Source organism: Citrus clementina, unplaced genomic scaffold (assembly GCF_000493195.1).
Source record: "Citrus clementina cultivar Clemenules unplaced genomic scaffold, Citrus_clementina_v1.0 scaffold_5, whole genome shotgun sequence".
NCBI lineage: Eukaryota > Viridiplantae > Streptophyta > Magnoliopsida > Sapindales > Rutaceae > Citrus > Citrus x clementina.
In genome coordinates, this window is record NW_006262201.1 from 19,889,120 (window position 1) to 19,913,205 (window position 24,086).

A 24,086-nucleotide genomic window follows, 5' to 3' on the forward strand; every position below is an offset into this window, starting at 1 on the left:
GTTTCTCACACTTGTACACTCACAATTTGATGAGAAATGAAAATTACATCAATGAAACTCTCTTTAAGAGTGGATATACAAATTGAAGAACAAAGGTGATTTAATAAATGATGATTTACGAAATTGAAGCTCAATATATGTTGTGTGCACTTGTTTTTGCTTGCCAAGATTACCAAAAATGAATTGGTTTTGAGTTTATATAGTTTGAGCTAAAAAACTAGCCGTTATGCACATTTTGGTCATAACCGGCTTACCGTTTATGGACATCCGATTAGCCGCTTAATGTTACCGTTATAGCCACAATTTTGAATTTCTGAACATCCGGTATGCCGCTTGTGAAATCCGGTTAGCCATTTAAGCTCCAGAAGCTTACTGCCCAACAACCGGATTACCGTTTGTCAGGATCCGGTTAGCCGCTTTCAATTCGGATAGATTCTGCCCAACATCCGGTTTGTCCTCAAAACTTTATAAAACTATATTATGGCCCAAAACGTTATGAAAGCTTTCAAATAGGTCCAATTTCAGAATTTTTAAAGAATGCTTTGTCAATCCCAAAACTTTCTGAAATTATGATTTCACCCAAACTATGTGAAATTATAGAATGACCCAAAATATTTAAATAATTTCAAATAGGTCCAAATCCGAAATTTTAAAAACAATATCAAAGGTTTTAAAATACTTTCATTTTAGTCCAAAACACTTTAATTCCATAACATCATTTTTCCATTAAATATGAAACCTTTATAATTTGAAAATAATGATTTATTTAAAAAATAATAATTTGAGCTTAAAAGATTAATCATTCTTAATCTTGTTTGTTAGCATCAAAATCAACATTATGGAAACATATATGTTAACAATCTCCCCCTTTTTGATGATGACAAACATTTCATGTATTTAAAGAATGATTCCACAAATTGCTCCCCCTAAATATAATATTCTCTTACAATTTGCCAATTAGCTAAATTAACATATTTAAATACATAGATTTTTCTCCCCCTTCATCATAAAAAAGAAAACTTAATTGGCAAAGAAAAAGAGTAGTAAATTTTTATAAATTTAAAAATATGTCTTCTTCTCCCCCTTCATCATCAAAAAGAAAACTTAAAGGAAAAGAATAAGAGTAGCAAATTCATTACTCATGTTTGTCCGAGTAGAAATTTCAACACATTCTCCCCCTAACAACAAGCATTACCTCAAATACAAGTTTAGTAATATTACTCCCAAATTATTATAAATCATGATACAAGCCAACTCCATACACAAATCATCACACCAAAATATCATGAACCATTATTCTATTAATTACCAAATCAACAACTCATAACATAAAATTATCATATAAAACAACTCATAACATTATTCTTTTTGGGTGAAATTCTATAATACAATAGAGGTATCATATCAATTCCCAACAAACAAATAATTTGATGACATATGTGCTTTTATTTTAGAAAATCTCCATGTAAGCGTGATTAAATTAATTTAATTAAACATATCATGCATGCATTAACTAATTTTGTTATTTCTAATGTATTCTAGAATTTGTCGTTAGCTTTTTTAGAAAACAACATAATAATAAGGTTACGTAAAGATTCATATGTGGCTGCATATGATCATTACAAAAATATACTATTTGGTGTAGAGAATATTGTCTTCCTCTCACAATAAATCAAACAAATTAGGTTTGAATATGATTTATTCAAATTTTAGAGTTTTCTTTTTATTATTAACAAAATAGGTTATCTAGTGGTGGAGATGGTGTTGGCCTAGCCCATCAATGAAAGGCCCATCCATACTCATACTCGTACCTTACCATGCCCACCCTGTATTTCATGCCGTCCTAGGTCGTGCCTTTTTTTTTTTTTTACTTAGACCCAGCCCAACACACATACCGTATCATAAGTCGTTTTGTGTCATGCTTAAGAAAAAAAGCACGATAAGCTTTTTTTTTTTTTAAGAGGACATACCAAATTGTTGGCCTACTTTTTTCTAACCTTTATACTTTTTTATGTTCATGTGCCTTTTCTCAAATTCAATAGAATAAAAAATTCAAAACTTAATTTCATATTCAATAATAATAAATTATTAATATTAAGAGAATATAATATTAGTTTTTAAGTGAGACCTTACGGTATTAAAATTCTTTTTAACTACTTAACAACAACAACAACAATAATAATTTTTTTAAGGGTTAACTTAATTGTTAAACTAGATTTACATAGAGTTATAAATCATAGTCGATAATAACATTAATACATATTTATAAAATCATAATATTTATAATTTTATTTATTAAAATTAATGATATCAATTATTTATTCAATAAATTATAAATATAAATTAATTAAAAGATTCTTTTGAAACTAAGAACTAAATAATTTAAAAAACTTACACTAATAAAATATATTAAAATATTCAATTTTAAGTTATTGAATTAATAGTATATGACCGCAACACCTTCAAACTGGCCAACAACATATTAAATATTAAAACATTATCTCCCTCGTCATTGATCGAGACATTCAATTGCATGCATTTACTTTACCTTAGATGGTATTTTCTGAGACGAAAATATAAGTGGTTGTGCAAGGATTGAATAGCGAATTGCCTTTATTTCACTCGGCAATTAAATAAATAATTTAATAAAAAACCTCTTCTTCTTAATTCTAACAGGGGTGTCTTCAATTTTGGTTTTATATAGCGTGGTGTCTCAATTTTTCAGCCACTGCAAGCTAGCTCCATGGCGCTCCCTATTCCTCTATCTTTATTATTTATTAATAAACTAATCATCGATCTCAGGGAGCTTCTCTTAGTGCTTGCTTTAAACAAAAATAAAAAGAAAAAAGAAGTTGCGTGTTGGAAGCAAAGTGTTCGTGCAAATCTTTGACATTACAAAAGTAGCTGGCTTTGGCTATTATTAATTTATTAGGCATCAAGTACAACCATTTACAGCATTAGTTATAATGAGGCACCGCCAGTTAGTTGACTTCACAGTAGTAACTTAAAAATGGTGACAACTCACCATGTACGTAATGTGTTCTACCAGAGCTGTGTTCCGCAAGCCATAGTTCTGAATGAAAATCGAACCTATAACATTTGTGCTAAAGTATTGGTCAAATGTAGGCTTGGCATGAACCAAGAATTGAGCTAGCAAACTCTAGAAGCATCACAACCTTTGCTGTCATCTTTACTACTCTTCTAAAATTTTTCTGCAACTTAAACCTAATTCTCTGTCACTGAAATTAAATTTGAGATAACAATCCACTTCCAGTTTTAGAATTGTGGTCCCTTATACTTAATTTATCTACTTGTGTCTGATTTATTTTTTCATTTGTTCGTCATCCCCACTACAAGAAAAATAGGATATAACAACAAGAATGTAGCCGCTGTTAAAAAGTATTAGAAGTATAGATTTTACAACATGAAATCAAAAAGTAATGGGTATGATTCGTGATCTATGATTGAGTTGGTGGGTTGAGTAAATATATAGCTTCTAAACTTTTATCTTTGTTGGGTTCTAGTTTAATAGCAAGATTTGTCATTAAATTTGGGACTTATTTCAAGCAATAATTTATAGTTAATACTTTTAGTATTAAAAGTATAGATTTTCTTGACCTCCTATAAATCTTTATCTTTCTAATTGTGAGTTTTTATTTCATACACGCATGCAAATGAACACGATAACTAATTATTTATAATGGTCGTTAAAAATGTTTTGATATTAATTCCTTTCCTCTGCTAAAAAATTTCAACTTCAATTCAATTTTCGCTCAATTTTCAGAAATTGATGATTCAAGAGACTGAGAGAGAGATAAATCATAGAATAAAAGAACTTTTTGTTATTTTTGTTTTTTAATAATGATAAATTCAGAAATAAAGGAGATTAATTGAAAATTAAGGACCACTGAAATAAATACATGGGGTCAAATATCACTACTCTCACAAAACTGTTTTGGCATGAGAAGTCAAAATACACGACACACATAGAATTTACTACTCATTACACAACGAGTTAATTTTATTTAGCCATGAGCCCAGTTATAATCATTGGGTCTAATAAGCGGAATAAAAATAACAAGTTGGATCTTTGTGTAGATATCTTGGATCTTTGTGTAAATATCTTTTTTTTTTAATTTAAAATTAGATATATCATCAAGCTTATTCATCGGGGCTTTATTACATTTCCTTTTATTTTCAATAATTAATTTGTCATCTAATTGGTCAATAAATTTGCTTCTTGTTTGTCCACAGTCCAGTACACTAACATAGATGCTGTTCATTAGAAGCAGAAACAGAGCTGTAACAGAGAAGAAAATAGCTGTAAAATTATTTCTTAGGTTTTGAGATAGGAATGACGAACCAAAGTTAAATTGGCCATATCATTCAAGTGTCACCATTAGCTTGGATGCTTGTAAAGATGATTTGGACCCATAGTTTTTGCATAAAAACCTTTGTTATCTTTACTTTTGTTGTCAAAATTATTATTACAATTTTCTTAATGGTAGAAATAGAACCTAATCCCTCACAATTATAATTTAATAATATGTTAATTACCAAACACTATTATTTTTCTATTCATACCTAGTAGTGATTTAAATTTGAAAAGCGACAAAACCAGCAACCAATTTTCAATACATAATAGACCAATCTATATTTTTATTTTTTAAGGAGAAATGTAAGGATCCATAAAAAAAAAAAACCACCAACATTACAATGACAGAATTAGAAACGAAAATCACAACAACATTATAATTGCATTCAGTTTCTACGTCTCCTCCTCCTCCTTGTTGCCTTTTGCTGCGTTCCCAACTTCTCCAGAATCCATCCGATAATTCCAGTGCTGAAGTTGCACCCGAGAACCAATCCTGCCACAAGCCCGCCCGCATAGCCAGTCAGAATGATTTTCCAATCAGATGCGCTTGAAAACAGAGACTCCTCCGAGCCTTCATTATGATCTTCATTTGTTGGAGCTTCATCACTCTCACATCCTTTGGACAAAGGCCTTCCGCACAATCCTGAGTTGCCGTCGAAAGAAGTGTTGTCAAATGTAGCAAATTGCTTTCCTTGTGGTATGGGTCCTGTAAGGTAATTGTCCGAGACATTGAAGAATTCGAGAAATGTGAGCTCAACCAGTTGTTGAGGAATCCGTCCTGAAAACTTGTTATCTGAGAGATCCAATGATTCCAAATTTGTTAGATTGCCCAAACATGACGGAATATGGCCTTGGAGATTATTGTTGTGGAGGTTTAAAACTTGAAGTCCCTTTAAATTCGCAATCGATGCTGGAATAGCCCCATCGAATCTATTGTTTGAAAGAATAATGCCCGCGAGGATATCAGGAATCTTCTTATATGTCATCATTCGCCCTTTGCTGTTCATTGTCATTGAGTAGTCGTAAGTGCTAACTACATTATTGGACACTTGTCCATACGGAAAAAGCACATCTTGCAGATATCTTAGCTCACTTGTATTGACAATTTTCATGGCATTCCAACACAGGAAGCTCTTTGATGGAAGCGTTCCAGTAAATCTGTTGTTAGATAGGTCAATAATGCGGAGTTTAGAAAATCCACAATCAGTTCTGGGTTCTTCTATAATGCCGTAAAATATGTTGGATCGTAGGATGAGAACATTCAAGTTTGGAAGAGTTCCTAACCAAGAGGGAAAAGTGTCACTAATCTGGTTGTTCCCAAGACCAAGAAATTCCAACTTTGAACAGTTGATCAATGATCTTGGAATTCTTCCCTGGAACAGATTATGGCTTAAATCAATCACGCTTAATCTACTTTCTTTAATGAAAGTATTTGGGATGGTCCCAAAGAAGTTGTTCCCCCGCAAGTCGAGCACCGAAAGTTCATCACTGAAATTGCTTAAACACTGAGGAAGCAAGCCACTTAAGTTATTGTGAGACAAAACAAGGCTTTTAAGAAAATTCAAATTGCATATCCACGATGGAATTTCCCCTGTTAAGCTATTGTTTGACGCTAGATAGTTAATGGTTCCAGGGGGTGGAACGGGGAGTGGTCCTTGTAAATTATTAGAGCTAAGATCAAAAGTTACCAAACCACCTTTATTCCCTGGAAGAAAAACAGGATGCTGATCAAACCCGGTTAACAAGTTATGCGAAAGGTTCAAGCCAATGAGATTCTGCATATTGGGGTCTAACAACCATTTAGGTACTTTTCCCCGAATTCTATTGTCAGAAAGGTCCAAGACCACCAAATGATGTTGGCTTTCCAAGAAATTTGGAAATTTAGTAAGATTGCATGAACGCAATTTTATATACTGATGTTTCTTTGAAGTGGTATTAGAAGTGGCTTTGGTGAGCACTGACAACCTATTAGATGAGAGACTTAAATGTTCCAAATTTTTCCAGCTAGTAAGTAAAACATCTAACTCTATCATTCCGCTATAAGAATTTCGAGCCATGTCAAGGACGATAAGTTGGGTAAGATTCCTAAGTGAAGATGTAATTTGACCTGAAAAATTACACTTAGGGATATGTATTACTTCCAATGACCTAAGATTTCCAATGGAACCAAGTAAGTCACCCGAAAAACTATTCAATCCAGGATACAAAAATTGTAGCCGGGTGAAATTACCAATCGAATGTGGAACTTTGCCCCAAAAACTACATGACCTCAGATCTAATAACTTCAAAGAACTAAAATTTCCAGTCGACCATGGAAACTCACCCGAAAATTTATTGAATGAAAGGTCAAGTTTTTCCAAAGAAAAAAGATTTCGAATGGAAGTAGGCAACTCACCAAAAAATGCATTGTGTGAAAGGTCAAGTTCTTTCAAAGAACCAAGATTTCCCATGGAAATAGGCAACTCACCAAAAAATCTATTTTGTGAAAGATCAAGTTCTTTCAAAGAACTAAGATTTCCAATGGAAATAGGCCACTCACTCGACAAAAAATTTGCAGAGAGATCTAGTTCTTTCAATGAATGAAGATTACCAACGGAAACAGGCAGCTCACCCTGTAATTCATTTAGTGAAAGGTCTAAATGAAGGAGCTTCGATAGATTACCGAGTGAAGATGGAATTCTTCCTGAAATTTGTATTAAAAAAAAAAGAACACATTGCTTAAGTAGAAAATTAAAAATAATAATAATTTTTTCAAATGAATTTAACATCGCAATTGGCAATTTTCGAGTAAAATATATATATTTAACAATAACATGCATGTATATTAATTAAGGAGAAAATATATAAAATTTAATTACCTTGCAATTCACAGTTTCGAAGAGAAACAAATGTCAAAGAAGATAGATTTCCGATGTTATGAGGTATTGTTGAATCAATAGAAACATCACCAAGGTCAAGTGTTTTTAGATTGGTTAATTTCTCGACTAAATTTGTGAAACTGGGCTTCTGGAGTTCAAGTCTACCACCAGGAACATCATTTAGTGATAAATCAAGGGACACCAAGTTGGAGAGCTTTAGAATTTCTGATGGTATTTGACCAGATAAAGAAGTTCCAGAGAGGTTCAAGTATGATAACCTGGAAAGGTTGATGATTTCTGGTGGGATTTCGGAGGAATTGAAGTCATTCAAAGCAAGATTAAGCCACTCGAGATGGACAAGCTTGAAAAGGCTGCTGCTAGAGTCGATAGAACCAAAAAGGCAGCTATGGGAGAGGTCAAGCTTGATGACATGACCAGTGTTCTTATTGCAATGAACGCCGTCCCAAGAGCAGCAATCAACGCTACCTTCTTCTGGCTTCCATGATGCCATTGTAGGACGACAGTCAAATTTCCAAGCATAAAAATCACCACTGATGCGGCTTTCTTTGAATTGCAACAAAGCGGAGCGCTCATCATCATGGCAGAGTGGCAGCATAGAAGAAGCAGTGACGTTAGCAATTGTGAAATTCAAGAAAAAGAAGGGAAAAACTAACAGTATGAACATTGTGAATAAACATATGGAGGATAAACCCATAGTTTTCTCAAAAATAAAATTTGTTTAACTTTGTCGATGTGAAGAAATTTGAGGATCTTGGTTTGCTTTTATAGGCAAATTGCAGCAATTCAAACATTATAGTCATTGGACTCTTTTTTTATTTTCTTAAGTCAACAAAAGTGTTAGGAAATTGAGCTTCCTCCCAAGATCTCTCCAAGCAATTTATCAAGCAACAAATTAATAAGAAAAATTAAATGGAGAATACACCAATCACACAACACAAGATTTACGTGGAAAACTCCAAATCCGGAGAAAAACCACGGCCGTTGTCACAAGACAACCAGAGAAAAATATTCACTATGTGGAAAATTATTATAACCACTTTCAGAAATAATTTTTCTCTCACCCAAGCCCCAAATACATAATCCCGAGAAATATCCCTTAACAAAGCAAACCCGTAATACCCATATTGAGGAGCCAACTTCTCCTTCAATATAACTACATGCTTAAGAACATTTCTCTCTCTCAATTTCTCACCAAAACTTGGATTCCTTCTCTGGGATTTGGGATACAAACAATAAGGAGGAGCACTCCTCTATTTATAGCCACCAGTGACTACTGTTCATCTTGCGGCTACTGTTCATCTTGCGGCTACTGTTCATCTTACGGCTACTGTTCATTTTGCGGCTACTGTTCATTTTGCGGTTTTGCTTTTCTTCATTCTCCCATTGGAGACTTGATTTTTCAACTCTTTTTTTTTAATCAATTTTCAACAAAAAGTTAGTCTTAATAATATTTATTTTTTATTATTTGATGTGATGTCGTAAACTTTTACCATTCCGTCACCACCGAAAATACGTTTATAGCAAACGTGAGGATTAATTCATGAGTAAATGAGTAATACATTCATTTTTATTTTTGTTTGAAAAAATGAAAAACATAATTCCGAAGTGGTCCAGACCACTTGAAATTTAAAAAAAAATTGATAAATATTATTTGGATATGATATCAGCTCAAAATTCAAACAAATCTTACAAACAACTGGCGATAAATGGTGAATTCCATTCCTTAACCGAGGTTTATTAAATTAAAAAAAAAAGTGAAAAAAGATGATAATTAAATTAATTTTAATGCAAACAAAGTCATAATAGTAGAAGTGACAATTTCGGCACGATTAACTAATTAATCAGACACAAACACAAGATAAATTAATGAATTTGGATTTACTAAAATTGACATGATTTTCAGAGACTCGAGACTAGTAATTAGAAGTCTTTGCACGCTCTGTACATATGCCGTGTCAGAAAATTATTTCTTAGTTTTTAACATAAGAATGACGAAAGAGTGATGTATTTTTGGACACTGTTCTAAGTCAGCTAAAATTAAAATTGGCCATTTATCATTATAATGGATGTTAAGATAATTTGAACTCATAGTTGTTGATAAAAAAAATTGTTAAAATTAGGTGTTAATCCGACACAAACCCCTGAAAAATTAATGAAATTTGGATTTACTAAAATTAAAAATATTTCATTTTATAGTGTCGGCTTCACTATAAGTCGTCATAAATCATTATCAACAGACGATCAAGGCTCGATGAAGACTCAAGACTAGAATTAGAAGTCTTCGAGAATCAATCAATCTTAGGTGATGGCAAGCTCGATTTCAGTCAAGTGGTTTAGGTCTTTGCATGTTCTATGCATATGCCGTGTCAGAAAATTATTTTTTAGTTTCTTAGACAGGAATGAGGAAGGAGAGATGTAAATATGAACGCCGTTCTAAGACAACTAAAGTTGAATTCCCCATATCATTATAATGGATGGATGTTAATATTGCTAATTTGGAGTCAAAAACATGCGTGTATTGCATGTGTATTGTCTGTATGACTAGGACGTGGCAAAGGCTCATGGAATAAATCTGCTTCTTTTTTCTCCTTTCCCCACCACCACCAGTTCACTTAACTTTTCTTTCACGGCATGCTGAATGAGATCTTCTACTCCGTCAGTGCATTTTGTTAGTAATATGCCCTAAAGGCCAATCGAATGGTGTTTGTTTGTTTAAGGAATTATTGTATTTGAATAACATTTTGATATTTATAAAATGGCAAAGTTATCAACATTCATAAATTAATTTAATGAATATAGTTCAAGAAGTAAAATAGTTAAGGAACACATTCTCGAGTTTGTCGAGAATATGAAACGTGCATCCTTTGTACTATACTTCCAAAATAGTTCCTAGTGGTGGATTTATGATTGGACATTATAAATTCCTATAAACACTAGTATGTGTTATGACTCCTTATGGTATGTGATACTAAAATGGATGGTGAGTTTCATATCATTGACATGAGATGTCAAGTCAAACACATAGGTACTTGTTGAGAGAACGAGTTTACTGAACTTGACCAAATATAGTAAGCCATATGGTTTTGAGTGTTAATGGCTTATTATACATTGTGATAGACACTATGTTTAGTAATGGTCTTTAGACCTGAGACATAATAGATGTCTTATACATAGATATCTCTGATATGTGAAAGCATAATGATTGATTCCTAATCAAGGAAGAGATCTAGCAATAACTGTCATGGTTGGCTATGTATGGAGACAAGTGTATGGCCAATATGGAATTCATCACTTTGTAATATACAAAAAGGATGTCCCTGTGAGATAATATGAATTGGCATGAGAAATCCTTGGCCAAGGTGAAATATGTTTGAAGGAGTTCAAATTATATTTTCATGCCAAGTTCATTTAGATTTATTTTGAGATAAAGCATAACTGCTTAACATAATAAACTGTAAGGCGTGCTTTTCTCTGGACATGGATGATGAAGAGACCAAGAGAGACCAAGACATAGGGATACAATGGAAAAGGTTCTATAGATCCAACAATTCTTGTTATTTGGATGGTTGTGAAATACTGCTAGGTGTCACTCATGACTTGTAGAAACCTTAAGATTAATATTGGTAAAGCGTATTAGCAATGCATCTTAAGGTCATTAGAAAAGTTCTATTTGATGACTAAAGGGTTTAGCATCATTTAATGCATAAAGAGTTATCAGTAAAATAGTTCTACTACCTTATAACAAAGAACCTAAAAAGTCACACACCAAATAGAAATGAAAAAAGGAGTTACTAGAAAATGAGAAGTTAAATTTCCTAATTTTAGGAAAATCGATATTTATATTATAATTCATTAAGAATGAATATATATATATATATAAATATATCTTAAATATGATTTAAGATAGAAATTTAGATGTTCCGTAAATAGTTTAAGGAACAAAATAAATTTCATAAATCCTCAATTAAACATTATGTATAATATCAAGCACGTAAAATGACCATTTTGGACATGTTCCGATTCATATATGATTATGGACTTCTAGACCAATTTTGGGTTTAGAATTTTGGGCTTTTATTGGACCTAATATGGATTAAGAGAAAGCATTAAAACATGTCACAAAAGAAGCCCACATTTAACCATTTGATTTGATCAAAATGGGATTAATTAATTAAAGATAAACTTAATTAATTTAGTTATTTATTTATTTGATTAAATAAATTATTGAAGTGATAAGATCACATTCAATAAATAATGGCTTAGTGGGTGGGTCTAGCACATGATAATGTTTGGTGCCATTATTAAAGATAGTGGTGGCTTTATTTGGTGGAATGAATCATCATGAACTAGCATTCATGTTCCTCATTATCACTCTCATTTCTAAACGAAATTTCGTGATTCCCAAATCCTATGAACTCCTAGAACATTTCTAAGTGTGGACTAACTAGAGGCATCACAATTGGGGTGCTTTAAGGATCTCAAATCGTGGCAAAACAGAAGCTGTTCGTTCAGAGGTTTATTTTCTGGACAGTGTTCGTAGCTTGCTGTTGTCAGTCATTTTCTCCTACTTCACGAAGTCTTTTTTGAAACTACAAGTGAGGTAATTAAACTTCAATCTTTCCTCTTGATTTTCGTTTTTGAATGAAGCCGATCCGAGGTTTCTAGAGCTTCCGCCATCCGTTTTAATTTCACTGCACAAAAGTTGCGTTTTAAGGAACCTCATGGACAAATGTTGTCCTACACATTTAGGATTAGATTTCTAATTTGTCCGATGTCTCTGCATTTTCTTGAACTCTCTGACTCTCCTCGTGTAATTAAGGAGGATTAAAGTAAAAGAAAAGGGTAGAACCAGTTATCCCTAATTGTTGCACTAGCTATCAGATTTCCATATTATAGTAATTATTGGCCAAAAACATAATTTTTTATTTAAATTGTCAAAAAGACTTGAATGTTCTCATCCTAAAATAAGTTCCATTAAAACAATCATAATATTTATGGAATGTTTATAACTAGAATGAGTGCTCCTACTTAAACCAGTAAAATCTCTTGAACTAATTTAAAGGTTCAATCCTGCTCACATAGTCACATGAGTAAGAAAAAGGTATTTGTTTTAAATTTTATTGTATTGAATTTCTCACTTTCAATACTTCTACGTAATTATTACGATTTCATCAAGTTTACGATGTTAATGATCAAACAGTACAGTTTCTAAACTAACTAAAATAGTACCTAACTAGCTAATTAGATAACGGATTAATGGAATAGATGTGGATGTCTAGTTTTACAGTTTGAATTTTTTTTTTAAAATTAATCAAAGAAAACATATTTTTAATTTTGGGTTATTGTACTATTAATTAATAATTTAATTAAAAAATTTATTTATTTGCTTTCATTCTAGTTGTTGAAAATGCCTTTAATAGGGGTTGGCTCAATATTTGGTTAGAGTCGCTCATTTATAGTGTGTTTACTTCAAGGAATGGGAATGGGCTGTAATAGGAATATGTTGGAATGTCATTAATGTGTTTACTTGGCAAAATAAATGCGAATGAAAAAAGGGAATGAGAATCAATTTACCAAAATACCCATAGTATTAATAATTAATAAAAATAATTAATTTATCATTATTAACAATATTATCATTATTGTTGTTGTTGTTGTTGTTGTTGTTGTTGTTGTTGTTGTTGTTGTTGTTGTTGTTGTTGTTGTTGCTATTATTATTATTATTATTATTATTATTATTATTATTATTATTATTATTATTATTATTATTAAAAATAATATTAACAATAATTAATAACAACTAAAATATTATTATTATTATTAAATTTTATTAACTTTATTATTTTAGTTATTATTAATTATTGTTAATATTATTTTTATTAATATTATCATTATTAACATTTATTATTATTATTATTAAATTTTATTAACTTTATTATTTTAGTTACTATTAATTATTGTTAATATTATATTTATTAATATTATCATTATTAAAATTTATTATTATTATTTAATTAATATCACTTTTATATCTAGATAATGAAAATTACATTATTATTATTATTAAATTTTATTAACTTTATTATTTTAGTTATTATTAATTATTGTTATTATTATTTTTAATAATAATACTAATAACAACAACAACAATAATGATAATGTTGTTAATAATGATAAATTAATTATTATTTTTATCATAATTTTTATTGTTAATAATGATAATATTAATATTAATAAAAATAACAATAAAAATAATTAATAATAACTAAAATAATAAAGTTAATAAAATTTAATAATAATAATTATTATTAATGGCATTTAAAATAATAAAATTAATTGTGATTTGAATGAGGGTAATTTGGAAAATATGAAAAAATTAGAGGGATACAAAAGTAAACATATATTCCATTCTCATTCTTTCATTTTCATTCACAACCCCCCATGGGAATGTGATTCCCATTCCTTATTCTCAAATTGTGTGGGACCCACACATTTTATTCTCATTCCCAAATTACATTTTACCAAGTAAACATATGTTTCATTCTTATTCCCCATTCTATGAAGTAAACACACCATTAATGCTGGCGGTCCAACTCCTTCTCTTCATCCCACTTTGATCATTTGCAAGTATCTGTAGTCAAACTTGGGTCTTCAATGTACTCATCCCTTGGTAGGATTTCTCTCCTTCAAAGATTAACGCTCTTTCTTCTCGAGATGCAAATGGCTTTTCAAATTATCATTTTTGTTATTGTAGGTCCTACATCATGGTTTCTTAAGATTTTACATCATCTTAGCTTTATGCATTTAATGAGTAAGATTTTATATCATCTTAGCTTTATGCATTTAATGAGGGATAAGTTTTACAATATCCCATAATTAATTGTGTTAAGTTTATTATTTATAGAGTTGACATCTTATGGCAAGTCTAGTGGCAAGTCTAGTAAATTGAAATTTTATTTACTGAATATCATGTAATAGGGTTTAAGTTATTAAATTCCTAGCTAATTTAGTGAAATTCCAATTGATTAGGAATATTGTGTCCTAGTTTAATTAGATGTCTAATTTAGCAAGTCAATTAGTGACATGATTTTATAATTGGTGAGTAGGATTTATTTAGCGGAAGAAGTTAGTTTAAACAGAAAGTTCATTAAATGTCTAGATATTTCTTAGGAGACAAGCAAGGTAAGCATATCATATTTATTACTATTCAGATTTATAGGAATTATAATAAGAAAGAAACTCTTATTTGGAAAGAATCATAGTCCTTCAACTACAGTCTTAATAAATTGTTTCACATCAGCCTCATACTCATCAAACAATATATCATATTTAAGCCAAGATTTATCCATTTTTTGTTTAGTAGCTGACATATAGTTGAGACAAATTTCAACATAATGTACTAATGGGCAGCAATGATAAACGGTTTCCATTATCAATAAATTAAGCAACAAAACATTATTAATATTCAGTTTATAAATTTAATGAAATAAATGAATTTAAAACAAAAACTTGTTATCATGTGCAACAAATATAACTTCACCAACCTGCTGTCATCGTTTACCAAAACCTCTAACTAACAATACCCACTAATAATATCCTTAATAATTTAGCCCACATACATTTAACATTTATTTTAAAAAAATTCTAACAATCCAGCATTTCATGGGCCACAAGGCTATATATATATAAGCAACTAGACATTCCTTGGTCCACATGACCAAACTTGCCGCTTCTGAAAATGCATTCTGGTAGCAGCTCTAGTTCTTCTCACGGTACAAGTATGCGTACTCATGGTAACAGCAAATCCAAATGCTGACAATAGAAATGCAGCAAGAAGGATGCTCCTCTTCCCAATCAACGAAAAAGTATTGTCATTCATTATGTGAAAAATTTTACGATCAGAAATTGGAGGCCAATTGTATGCGAAACTCTGATATTTTACCTCGATCTATCCAAATCCAAACAGGAAAATGAATACTTGAGCAATATTCAAATGTCGAAAGAGCATATTTTCAAAATTAAGTGAGGAAAAAAAATTTCTGCATCAATTATCATCAACGGGTTCTTGATGTTGAGCAATATGCTGAGTCATCAACCACGTCAGCAGTCAGTTATGGAGGCTGTTGCAATATGTTGAGCACATTGAATCACAATCAAGCAATAGCCCAAAGTCCAAACCTACCATGGCTAATGGTGTTGTTCAGTAATACACATTCTCACGTTTAAGAATCGAACTTAGTATATATATGAACTCCCACTATTAATTAGCCAGCATATACATAGAATTCGATTCAGCCATAGATATCGATTGAATGAGACACAACTGTATTTCACATTAACATTCACGAATTAAGACTTTGTAAGAGACGTAAGTACGTACGCTATTATTCTTTGTCACTTTCATGAAATTTCACATGCCTTTCTATTTTATATTTACCCAAAAGTCCCAAAAAAAAAAAGTGTATTTGATGATACATACACGTCACATGCTTATGTGAATTAAATTTCAAATATGCCTTGTGTTATGTTATCTTACTCTTTCAGGCATTGACAACATTATAGAACGAGGAAAGAAATAAACTGCTGCCTGTGCTTCTTCTTGTTGATTAATTGTAGTGTAGCCATCTCGTGAAGTGTGTCCCATTCCTCCTATTTTTGGGTGAAATTCTATAATACAATAGAGGTATGATATCAATTCCCAACAAACAAATAATTTGATGACATGTGTGTTTTTATTTTAAAAAATCTCCATGTAAGTGTGATTAAATTAATTTAATTACACGCATGCATTAACTAATTTTGTTATTTCTAATGTATTCTAGAATTTGTCGTTAGATTTTTTAAAAAGCAACATAATAATAAGGTTACATAAAGATTCATATGTGGCTGCATATGGTCATTACAAAAATATACTATTTGGTGTAGAGAATATTGTCTTCCTTGACAATAAATCAAACAAATTAGGTTTGAATATGATTTATTCAAATTTTAGATTTTTCTTTTTATTATTAACAAAATAGGCTATCTAGTGGTGGAGATGGTGTTGGCCTAGCCCATCAATGAAAGGCTTATGCATACTCATACTCGTACCTTGCCGTGCCCACCCTGTGTTTCATGCCGTCCTAGGTCGTGCTTTTTTTTTCTTTTTTACTTAGGCCCAGCACACGTACCGTATCATAAGTCGCGTTGTGTCGTGCTTAAGAAAAAAAACACGATAAGTTTTTTTTTTTAAAGAGGGCATACCAAATTGTTGGCGTACTTTTTTCTAACCTTTGTACCTTTTTATGTTCATGTGCCTTTTGTCAAATTCAATAGAATAAAAAATTCAAAACTTAATTTCATATTCAGTAATAATAAACTATTAATATTAAGAGAATATAATATTAGTTTTTAAGTGAGACCTTACGGTATTAGAATTCTTTTTTACTACTTAACAACAACAACAACAATAATTTTTTTAAGGGTTAACTTAATTGTTAAACTGGACTTACATATAGTTATAAATCATAGTCGATAATAACATTAATACATAATTATAAAATCATGATATTTATAATTTTATTTATTAAAATTAATGATATCAATTATTTATTCAATAAATTATAAATGTAAATCAATTAAAAGATTCTTTTGAAACTAAAAATTAAATAATTTACAAAACTTACACTAATAAAATATATTAAAAGATTCCATTTTAAATTATTGAATTAATAGTATATGACCGCAACACCTTCAAACTCGCCAACAACATATTAAATCTTAAAACATTATCTCCCTCGTCATTGATCGAGACATTCAATTGCATGCATTTACTTCAGCTTAGATGGTATTTTCTGAGACGAAAATATAAGTGGTAGTGCAAGGATTGAATAGCGAATTGCCTTTATTTCACTCGGCAATTAAATAAATAATTTAATAAAAAAACCTCTTCTTCTTAATTCTAACAGGGGTGTCTTCAATTTTGGTTTTATATAGCGTGGTGTCTCAATTTTTCAGCCACTGCAAGCTAGCTCCATGGCGCTCCCTATTCCTCTATCTTTATTATTTATTAATAAACTAATCATCGATCTCAAGGAGCTTCTCTTAGTGCTTGCTTTAAACAAAAATAAAAAGAAAAAGAAGTTGCTTGTTGGAAGCAAAGTGTTCGTGCAAATCTTTGACATTACAAAAGTAGCTAGCTTTGGCTATTATTAATTTATTAGGCATCAAATACAACCATTTACAGCATTAGTTATAATGAGGCACCGCCAGTTAGTTGACTTCACAGTAGTAACTTAAAAATGGTGACAACTCACAATGTACGTAATGTGTTCTACCAGAGCTGTGTTCTGCAGGCCATGGTTCTGAATGAAAATCGAACCTATAACATTTGTGCTAAAGTATTGGTCAAATGTAGGCTTGGCATGAACCAAGAATTGAGCTAGCAAACTCTAGAAGCATCACAACCTTTGCTGTCTATCTTCACTACTCTTCTAAAACTTTTCTGCAACTTAACCTAATTCTCTGTCACTGAATTTAAATTTGAGATAACAATCCACTTCCAGTTTTAGAATTGTGGTCCCTTATACTTAATTTATCTACTTGTGTCTGATTTATTTTTTCATTTGTTCGTCATCCCCACTACAAGAAAAATAGGATATAACAACAAGAATGTAGCCACGTTCACCAGATGATTGTTGTGAAATCTACTTTTTGGCAACGTGCTTAATTCACGCGCTGTTAAAAAGTATTAGAAGTATAGATTTTACAACATGAAATCAAAAAGTAATGGGTATGATTCGTGATCTATGATTGAGTTGGTGGGTTGAGTAAATGTATAGCTTCTAAACTTTTATCTTTGTTGGGTTCTAGTTTAATAGCAAGATTTGTCATTAAATTTGGGACTTATTTCAAGCAATAATTTATAGTTAATACTTTTAGTATTAAAAGTATAGATTTTCTTGACCTCCTATAAATCTTTATCTTTCTAATTGTGAGTTTTTATTTCATACACGCATGCAAATGAACACGATAACTAATTATTTATAATGGTCGTTAAAAATGTTTTGATATTAATTCCTTTCCTCTGCTAAAAAATTTCAACTTCAATTCAATTTTCGCTCAATTTTCAGAAATTGATGATTCAAGAGACTGAGAGAGAGATAAATCATAGAATAAAATAACTTTTTGTTATTTTTTTTTAATAATGATAAATTCAGAAATAAAGGAGATTAATTGAAAATTAAGGACCACTGAAATAAATACATGGGGTCAAATATCACTACTCTCACAAAACTGTTTTGGCATGAGAAGTCAAAATACACGACACACATAGAATTTACTACTCATTACACAACGAGTCATAAAATTCATGTATCAACCTAATTTAATTGAGGGTATTTTAGTAATTATATACGTTAAGCATTTGTATATAATTTCAAACTATCGTGGCACGTGGAGATAATTAAATAATCAGTCACACTAGAAGGCCAAAATCAAGGGATTCGTCTCCTATGGTCAATGATCATATTCGAGAGGAAATAATCCCTATCTTGGAGGGCAAAGTTTTGTGCTATATTTAGCTCCTTAAGGAATTTTAAAGTAACTCTTAAGATTTCACATTAATTATACAATAAATAAATGATATTAGAACATGTGAACATTTATTTTTAAGAATATACCTCCTCCTGAAGCCATAAGAATTAGAGTTGTGCCCTTTCAGAAGTCCAAGTCTATTAAGAAAACAATCTCAGCAGATCCTCAAAAACCATCAATCGTTTATCCCCTAGCCTCAGGAACATGATTCCACCATTTTATATTTTATTATGAGTTTCTGAAATTTAAATCTCTTTTTTATTTGCTTTTATTTGGTGTTTATATGATAATTGTACGTCAGGTAAGAACATTGTTCATCAGCAGCTGAGATTTTCTTATTTTCTTTGTATAATCTTTCGCTTTTCTTTTTTTAAAAGATTTGGCATGTAATGTAATGATTTATATAATGGAAACTTATGATTTTTTTTTCTTTTTGGTATCAGATTGCTAGAAAATTGAGTTGGAGCAGAAGGCGTGCTGACAAAGTCACTAAAATTTAGTCAATGTATGGGTGCAAATTTCTTAGTTTTATAAACAGTTTGTAAATGTTCATTTTAAGAATTTAAAATGTACATGGGTTTGCAGGCAGTAAGTGTATATATGTATATACGTGTGTGTGTCTGTATTCATGTCACTTGAGAAAAGCACATAATTAATTGTTGCGCAAATTTTAATATAGTTGTAAATGCATGAGTCTACTAAAGTATAGAATAGGAATAACAAGGTCGTACATATAAGAACCGTCAATTTTTGGGAAAATAAAATTTAATCTAAGTTAATTATAATTTTACCTAGATGGAAAGAAGATATTTTGTTTAAGAAAATTAGAACTAAATAGGCAAGAAAATTAAGAATTCAAGAGATTAATGCTACCAGTATCTACGAATCTAACATAGTTCAACTTAATCAATTAATTTCAAATTTTAGAACGACAACTCAAAATCAATATATGTCTATTGATAAATATAACAATTAAGTCAAGTGATTTAATTTTATTTAGCCATGAGCCCAGTTATAATCATTGGGTCTAATAAGCGGAATAAAAATAACAAGTTGGATCTTTGTGTAGATATCTTGGATCTTTGTGTAAATATCTTTTTTTTTTTAATTTAAAATTAGATATATCATCAAGCTTATTCATCGGGGCTTTATTACATTTCCTTTTATTTTCAATAATTAATTTGTCATCTAATTGGTCAATAAATTTGCTTCTTGTTTGTCCAGTACACTAACATAGATGCTGTTCATTAGAAGCAGAAACAGAGCTGTAACAGAGAAGAAAATAGCTGTAAAATTATTTCTTAGGTTTTGAGATAGGAATGACGAACCAAAGTTAAATTGGCCATATCATTCAAGTGTCACCATTAGCTTGGATGCTTGTAAAGATGATTTGGACCCATAGTTTTTGCATAAAAACCTTTGTTATCTTTACTTTTGTTGTCAAAATTATTAGTACAAGTTTCTTAATGGTAGAAATAGAACCTAATCCCTCACAATTATAATTTAATAATATGTTAATTACCAAACACTATTATTTTTCTATTCATACCTAGTAGTGATTTAAATTTGAAAAGCGACAAAACCAGCAACCAATTTTCAATACATAATAGACCAATCTATATTTTTATTTTTTAAGGAGAAATGTAAGGATCCATAAAAAAAAAAAAACCAACAACATTACAATGACAGAATTAGAATCGAAAATCACAACAACATTATAATTGCATTCAGTTTCTACGTCTCCTCCTCCTCCTTGTTGCCTTTTGCTGCGTTCCCAACTTCTCCAGAATCCATCCGATAATTCCAGTGCTGAAGTTGCACCCGAGAACCAATCCTGCCACAAGCCCGCCCCCATAGCCAGTCAGAATGATTTTCCAATCAGATGCGCTTGAAAACAGAGACTCCTCCGAGCCTTCATTATGATCTTCATTTGTTGGAGCTTCATCACTCTCACATCCTTTGGACAAAGGCCTTCCGCACAATCCTGAGTTGCCGTCGAAAGAAGTGTTGTCAAATGTAGCAAATTGCTTTCCTTGTGGTATGGGTCCTGTAAGGTAATTGTCCGAGACATTGAAGAATGCCAGAAATGTGAGCTCAACCAGTTGTTGAGGAATCCGTCCTGAAATCTTGTTATCTGAGAGATCCAATGATTCCAAATTTGTTAGATTGCCCAAACATGACGGAATATGGCCTTGGAGATTATTGTACTGGAGGTTTAGAACTTGAAGTCCCTTTAAATTCGCAATCGAGGCTGGAATCGCCCCATCAAATGTATTGTTTGAGAGAATAATGCCCGCGAGGATATCAGGAATCTTCTTATATGTCATCATTCGCCCTTTGCTGTTCATTGTCATTGAGTAGTCGTAAGTGCTAACTACATAATTGGACACTTGTCCATACGGAAAAAGCACATCTTGCAGATATCTTAGCTCACTTGTATTGACAATTTTCATGGCATTCCAACACAGGAAATTCTTTGATGGAAGCTTTCCAGTAAATCTGTTGTTAGATAGGTCAATAATGCGGAGTTTAGAAAATCCACAACCAGTTCTGGGTTCTTCTATAATGCCATAAAATATGTTAGATCGTAGGATGAGAACATTCAAGTTTGGAAGAGTTCCTAACCAAGAGGGAAAAGTGTCACTAATCTGGTTGTTCCCAAGACCAAGAAATTCCAACTTTGAACAGTTGATCAATGATCTTGGAATTCTTCCCTGGAGTAGATTATGGCTTAAATCAATCACACCTAATCTACTTTCTTTAATGAAAGTATTCGGGATAGTCCCAAAGAAGTTGTTCCCCTGCAAGTCGAGCACTGAAAGTACATTGCTGAAATTGCCTAAACACTGAGGAAGCAAGCCACTTAAGTTATTGTGAGACAAAACAAGGCTTTCAAGAAAATTCAAATTGCATATCCACGATGGAATTTCCCCTGTTAAGCTATTGTTTGACGCTAGATAGTTAATGGTTCCAGGGGGTGGAACGGGGAGTGGTCCTTGTAAATTATTAGAGCTAAGATCAAAAGTTACCAAACCACCTTTATTCCCTGGAAGAAAAACAGGATGCTGATCAAACCCGGTTAACAAGTTATGCGAAAGGTTCAAGGTATTGAGATTCTGCATATTGGGGTCTAACAACCATTTAGGGACTTTTCCCTGAATTCTATTGTCAGAAAGGTCCAAGCCCACCAAATGATGTTGGTTTTCCAAGAAATTTGGAAATTTAGTGAGCTTGCATGAACTCAATCCTATATATTGATGTTTCCGTGAAGTGGTATTGGAAGTGGCTTTGGTGAGCACCGACAACCTATTTAATGAGAGAGCTAAAACTTCTAAATTTTTCCAGCAAGTAAGTAAAACATCCAACTCTATTGTTCCGCTATAAGAATTTCGAGCCATGTCAAGGACGATAAGTTGGGTAAGATTCCTAAGTGAAGATGTAATTTGACCTGAAAAATTACAATTTGAGATTTGTATTACTTCCAATGACCTAAGATTTCCAATGGAACCAAGTAAGTCACCCGAAAAATTATTATATCCAAGATACAAAAATTGTAGCCGGGTGAAATTACCAATCGAATGTGGAACTTTGCCCCAAAAACCACATAACCTCAGATCTAATAGCTTCAAAGAACTGAAATTTCCAGTCGACCATGGAAACTCACCGGATAATTTATTGACTGAAAGGTCAAGTTTTTCCAAAGAAAAAAGATTTCGAATGGAAGTAGTCAACTCACCAAAAAATCCATTCTGTGAAAGGTCAAGTTCTTTCAAAGAACCAAGATTTCCTATGGAAATAGGCAACTCACCAAAAAATCTATTTTGTGAAAGGTCAAGTTCTTTCAAAGAACTAAGATTTCCAATGGAAATAGGCCACTCACTCGACAAAAAATTTGCAGAGAGATCCAGTTCTTCCAATGAATGAAGATTACCAACGGAAACAGGCAGCTCACCTTGTAATTCATTTAGTGAAAGGTCTAAATGAAGGAGCTTGGATAGATTACCGAGTGATGATGGAATTCTTCCTGAAATTTGTATATATAAAAAAAAAGAACACATTGCTTAAGTAGAAAATTAAAAATAATAGTAATTTTTACTAATGAATTTAACATCGCAATTGGCATTTTTCGAGTAAAATATATGTATTCAACAATAACATGCACGTATATTAATTAAGAAGAAATTATATAAAATTTAATTACCTTGCAATTCACAGTTTCGAAGAGAAACAAACGTCAAAGAAGATAGATTTATGATGTTATGAGGTATTGTTGACTGAATACAAACATCACCAAGGTCAAGTGTTTTTAGATTGCTTAACTTCTCTACTAAATTTACGAAACTGGGCTTCTGAAGTTCAAGTCTACCGCCAGGAACATCATTTAGTGATAAATCAAGGGACACCAAGTTGGAGAGCTTTAGAATTTCTGATGGTATTTGGCCAGATAAAGAAGTTCCAGAGAGGTTCAAGTATGATAACTTCGAAAGGTTGATGATTTCTGGTGGGATTTCGGAGGAATTAAAGTCATTCAAAGCAAGATTAAGCCACTCGAGATGGACAAGCTTGAAAAGGCTGCTGCTAGAGTTGATAGAACCAAAAAGGCAGCTATGGGAGAGGTCAAGCTTGACGACATGACCAGTGTTCTTATTGCAATGAACGCCGTCCCAAGAGCAGCAATCAAAGTTACCTTCTTCTGGCTTCCATGATGCCATTGTAGGATGACAGTCAAATTTCCAAGCATAAAAATCACTACTGATGCGGCTTTCTTTGAATTGCAACAAAGCAGAGCGCTCATCATCATGGCAGAGTGGCAGCATAGAAGAAGCAGTGAAGTTAGCAATTGTAAAATTAAAGAAAAAGAAGGGAAAAACTAATCGTATGAATATTGTGAATAAACATATAGAGGATAAACCCATAGTTTTCTCAAAAATAAAATTTGTTTAACTTTGTAGATGTGAAGAAATTTAAGGATCTTGGTTACCTTTTATAGGCAAATTGCAGCAATTCAAACATTATAGTCATTGGACTCTTTTTTGTTTTTTTTTTTAAGTCAACAAAAGTTAGTCTTAATAATATTTATTTTTTATTATTTGATGTGATGTCGTAAACTTTCACCATTCCTTTGCCACCGAAAATAAGTTTATAGCAAACGTGAGGATTAATTAATTAGCACAGGGAAAAAATGAAAATGAGTAAATGAGTAGTACATTCATTTTTATTTTTGTTTGAAAAAAATGAAAAACATAATTCCGAAGTGG

General features: G+C 31.6%; 2 protein-coding genes across 2 annotated transcripts; both read right to left on the reverse strand.

Moving 5' to 3' along the window:
• Window positions 1-4,761: 4,761 nt before the first annotated feature.
• Window positions 4,762-7,744, reverse strand: LOC18040338 (receptor-like protein Cf-9 homolog). Its single transcript, XM_024183616.1, has 2 exons — window positions 7,234-7,744; window positions 4,762-7,058 (listed from the first exon to the last, which is right to left on the reverse strand). The coding sequence occupies exons 1-2, from the start codon at window positions 7,742-7,744 to the stop codon at window positions 4,762-4,764; spliced, it is 2,808 nt and encodes a 935-aa protein (XP_024039384.1).
• Window positions 7,745-20,555: 12,811 nt separating this feature from the next.
• LOC18040225 (receptor-like protein 9DC3) lies at window positions 20,556-23,540 on the reverse strand. The gene is made up of 2 exons (XM_024183617.1): window positions 23,030-23,540; window positions 20,556-22,852 (listed from the first exon to the last, which is right to left on the reverse strand). Exons 1-2 carry the CDS (start codon window positions 23,538-23,540, stop codon window positions 20,556-20,558), a joined length of 2,808 nt encoding a protein of 935 aa, XP_024039385.1.
• Window positions 23,541-24,086: the final 546 nt, after the last annotated feature.

Coding starts and splice junctions, on each gene's coding strand:
- LOC18040338 (XM_024183616.1), bottom strand. CDS start 7,744: ATGGCATCATGGAAGCCAGAAGAAGGTAGCGTTGATTGCTGCTCTTGG. Junction 7,059..7,233: donor TCGAAACTGTGAATTGCAAG/GTAATTAAATTT, acceptor TACAAATTTCAG/GAAGAATTCCATCTTCACTC.
- LOC18040225 (XM_024183617.1), bottom strand. CDS start 23,540: ATGGCATCATGGAAGCCAGAAGAAGGTAACTTTGATTGCTGCTCTTGG. Junction 22,853..23,029: donor TCGAAACTGTGAATTGCAAG/GTAATTAAATTT, acceptor TACAAATTTCAG/GAAGAATTCCATCATCACTC.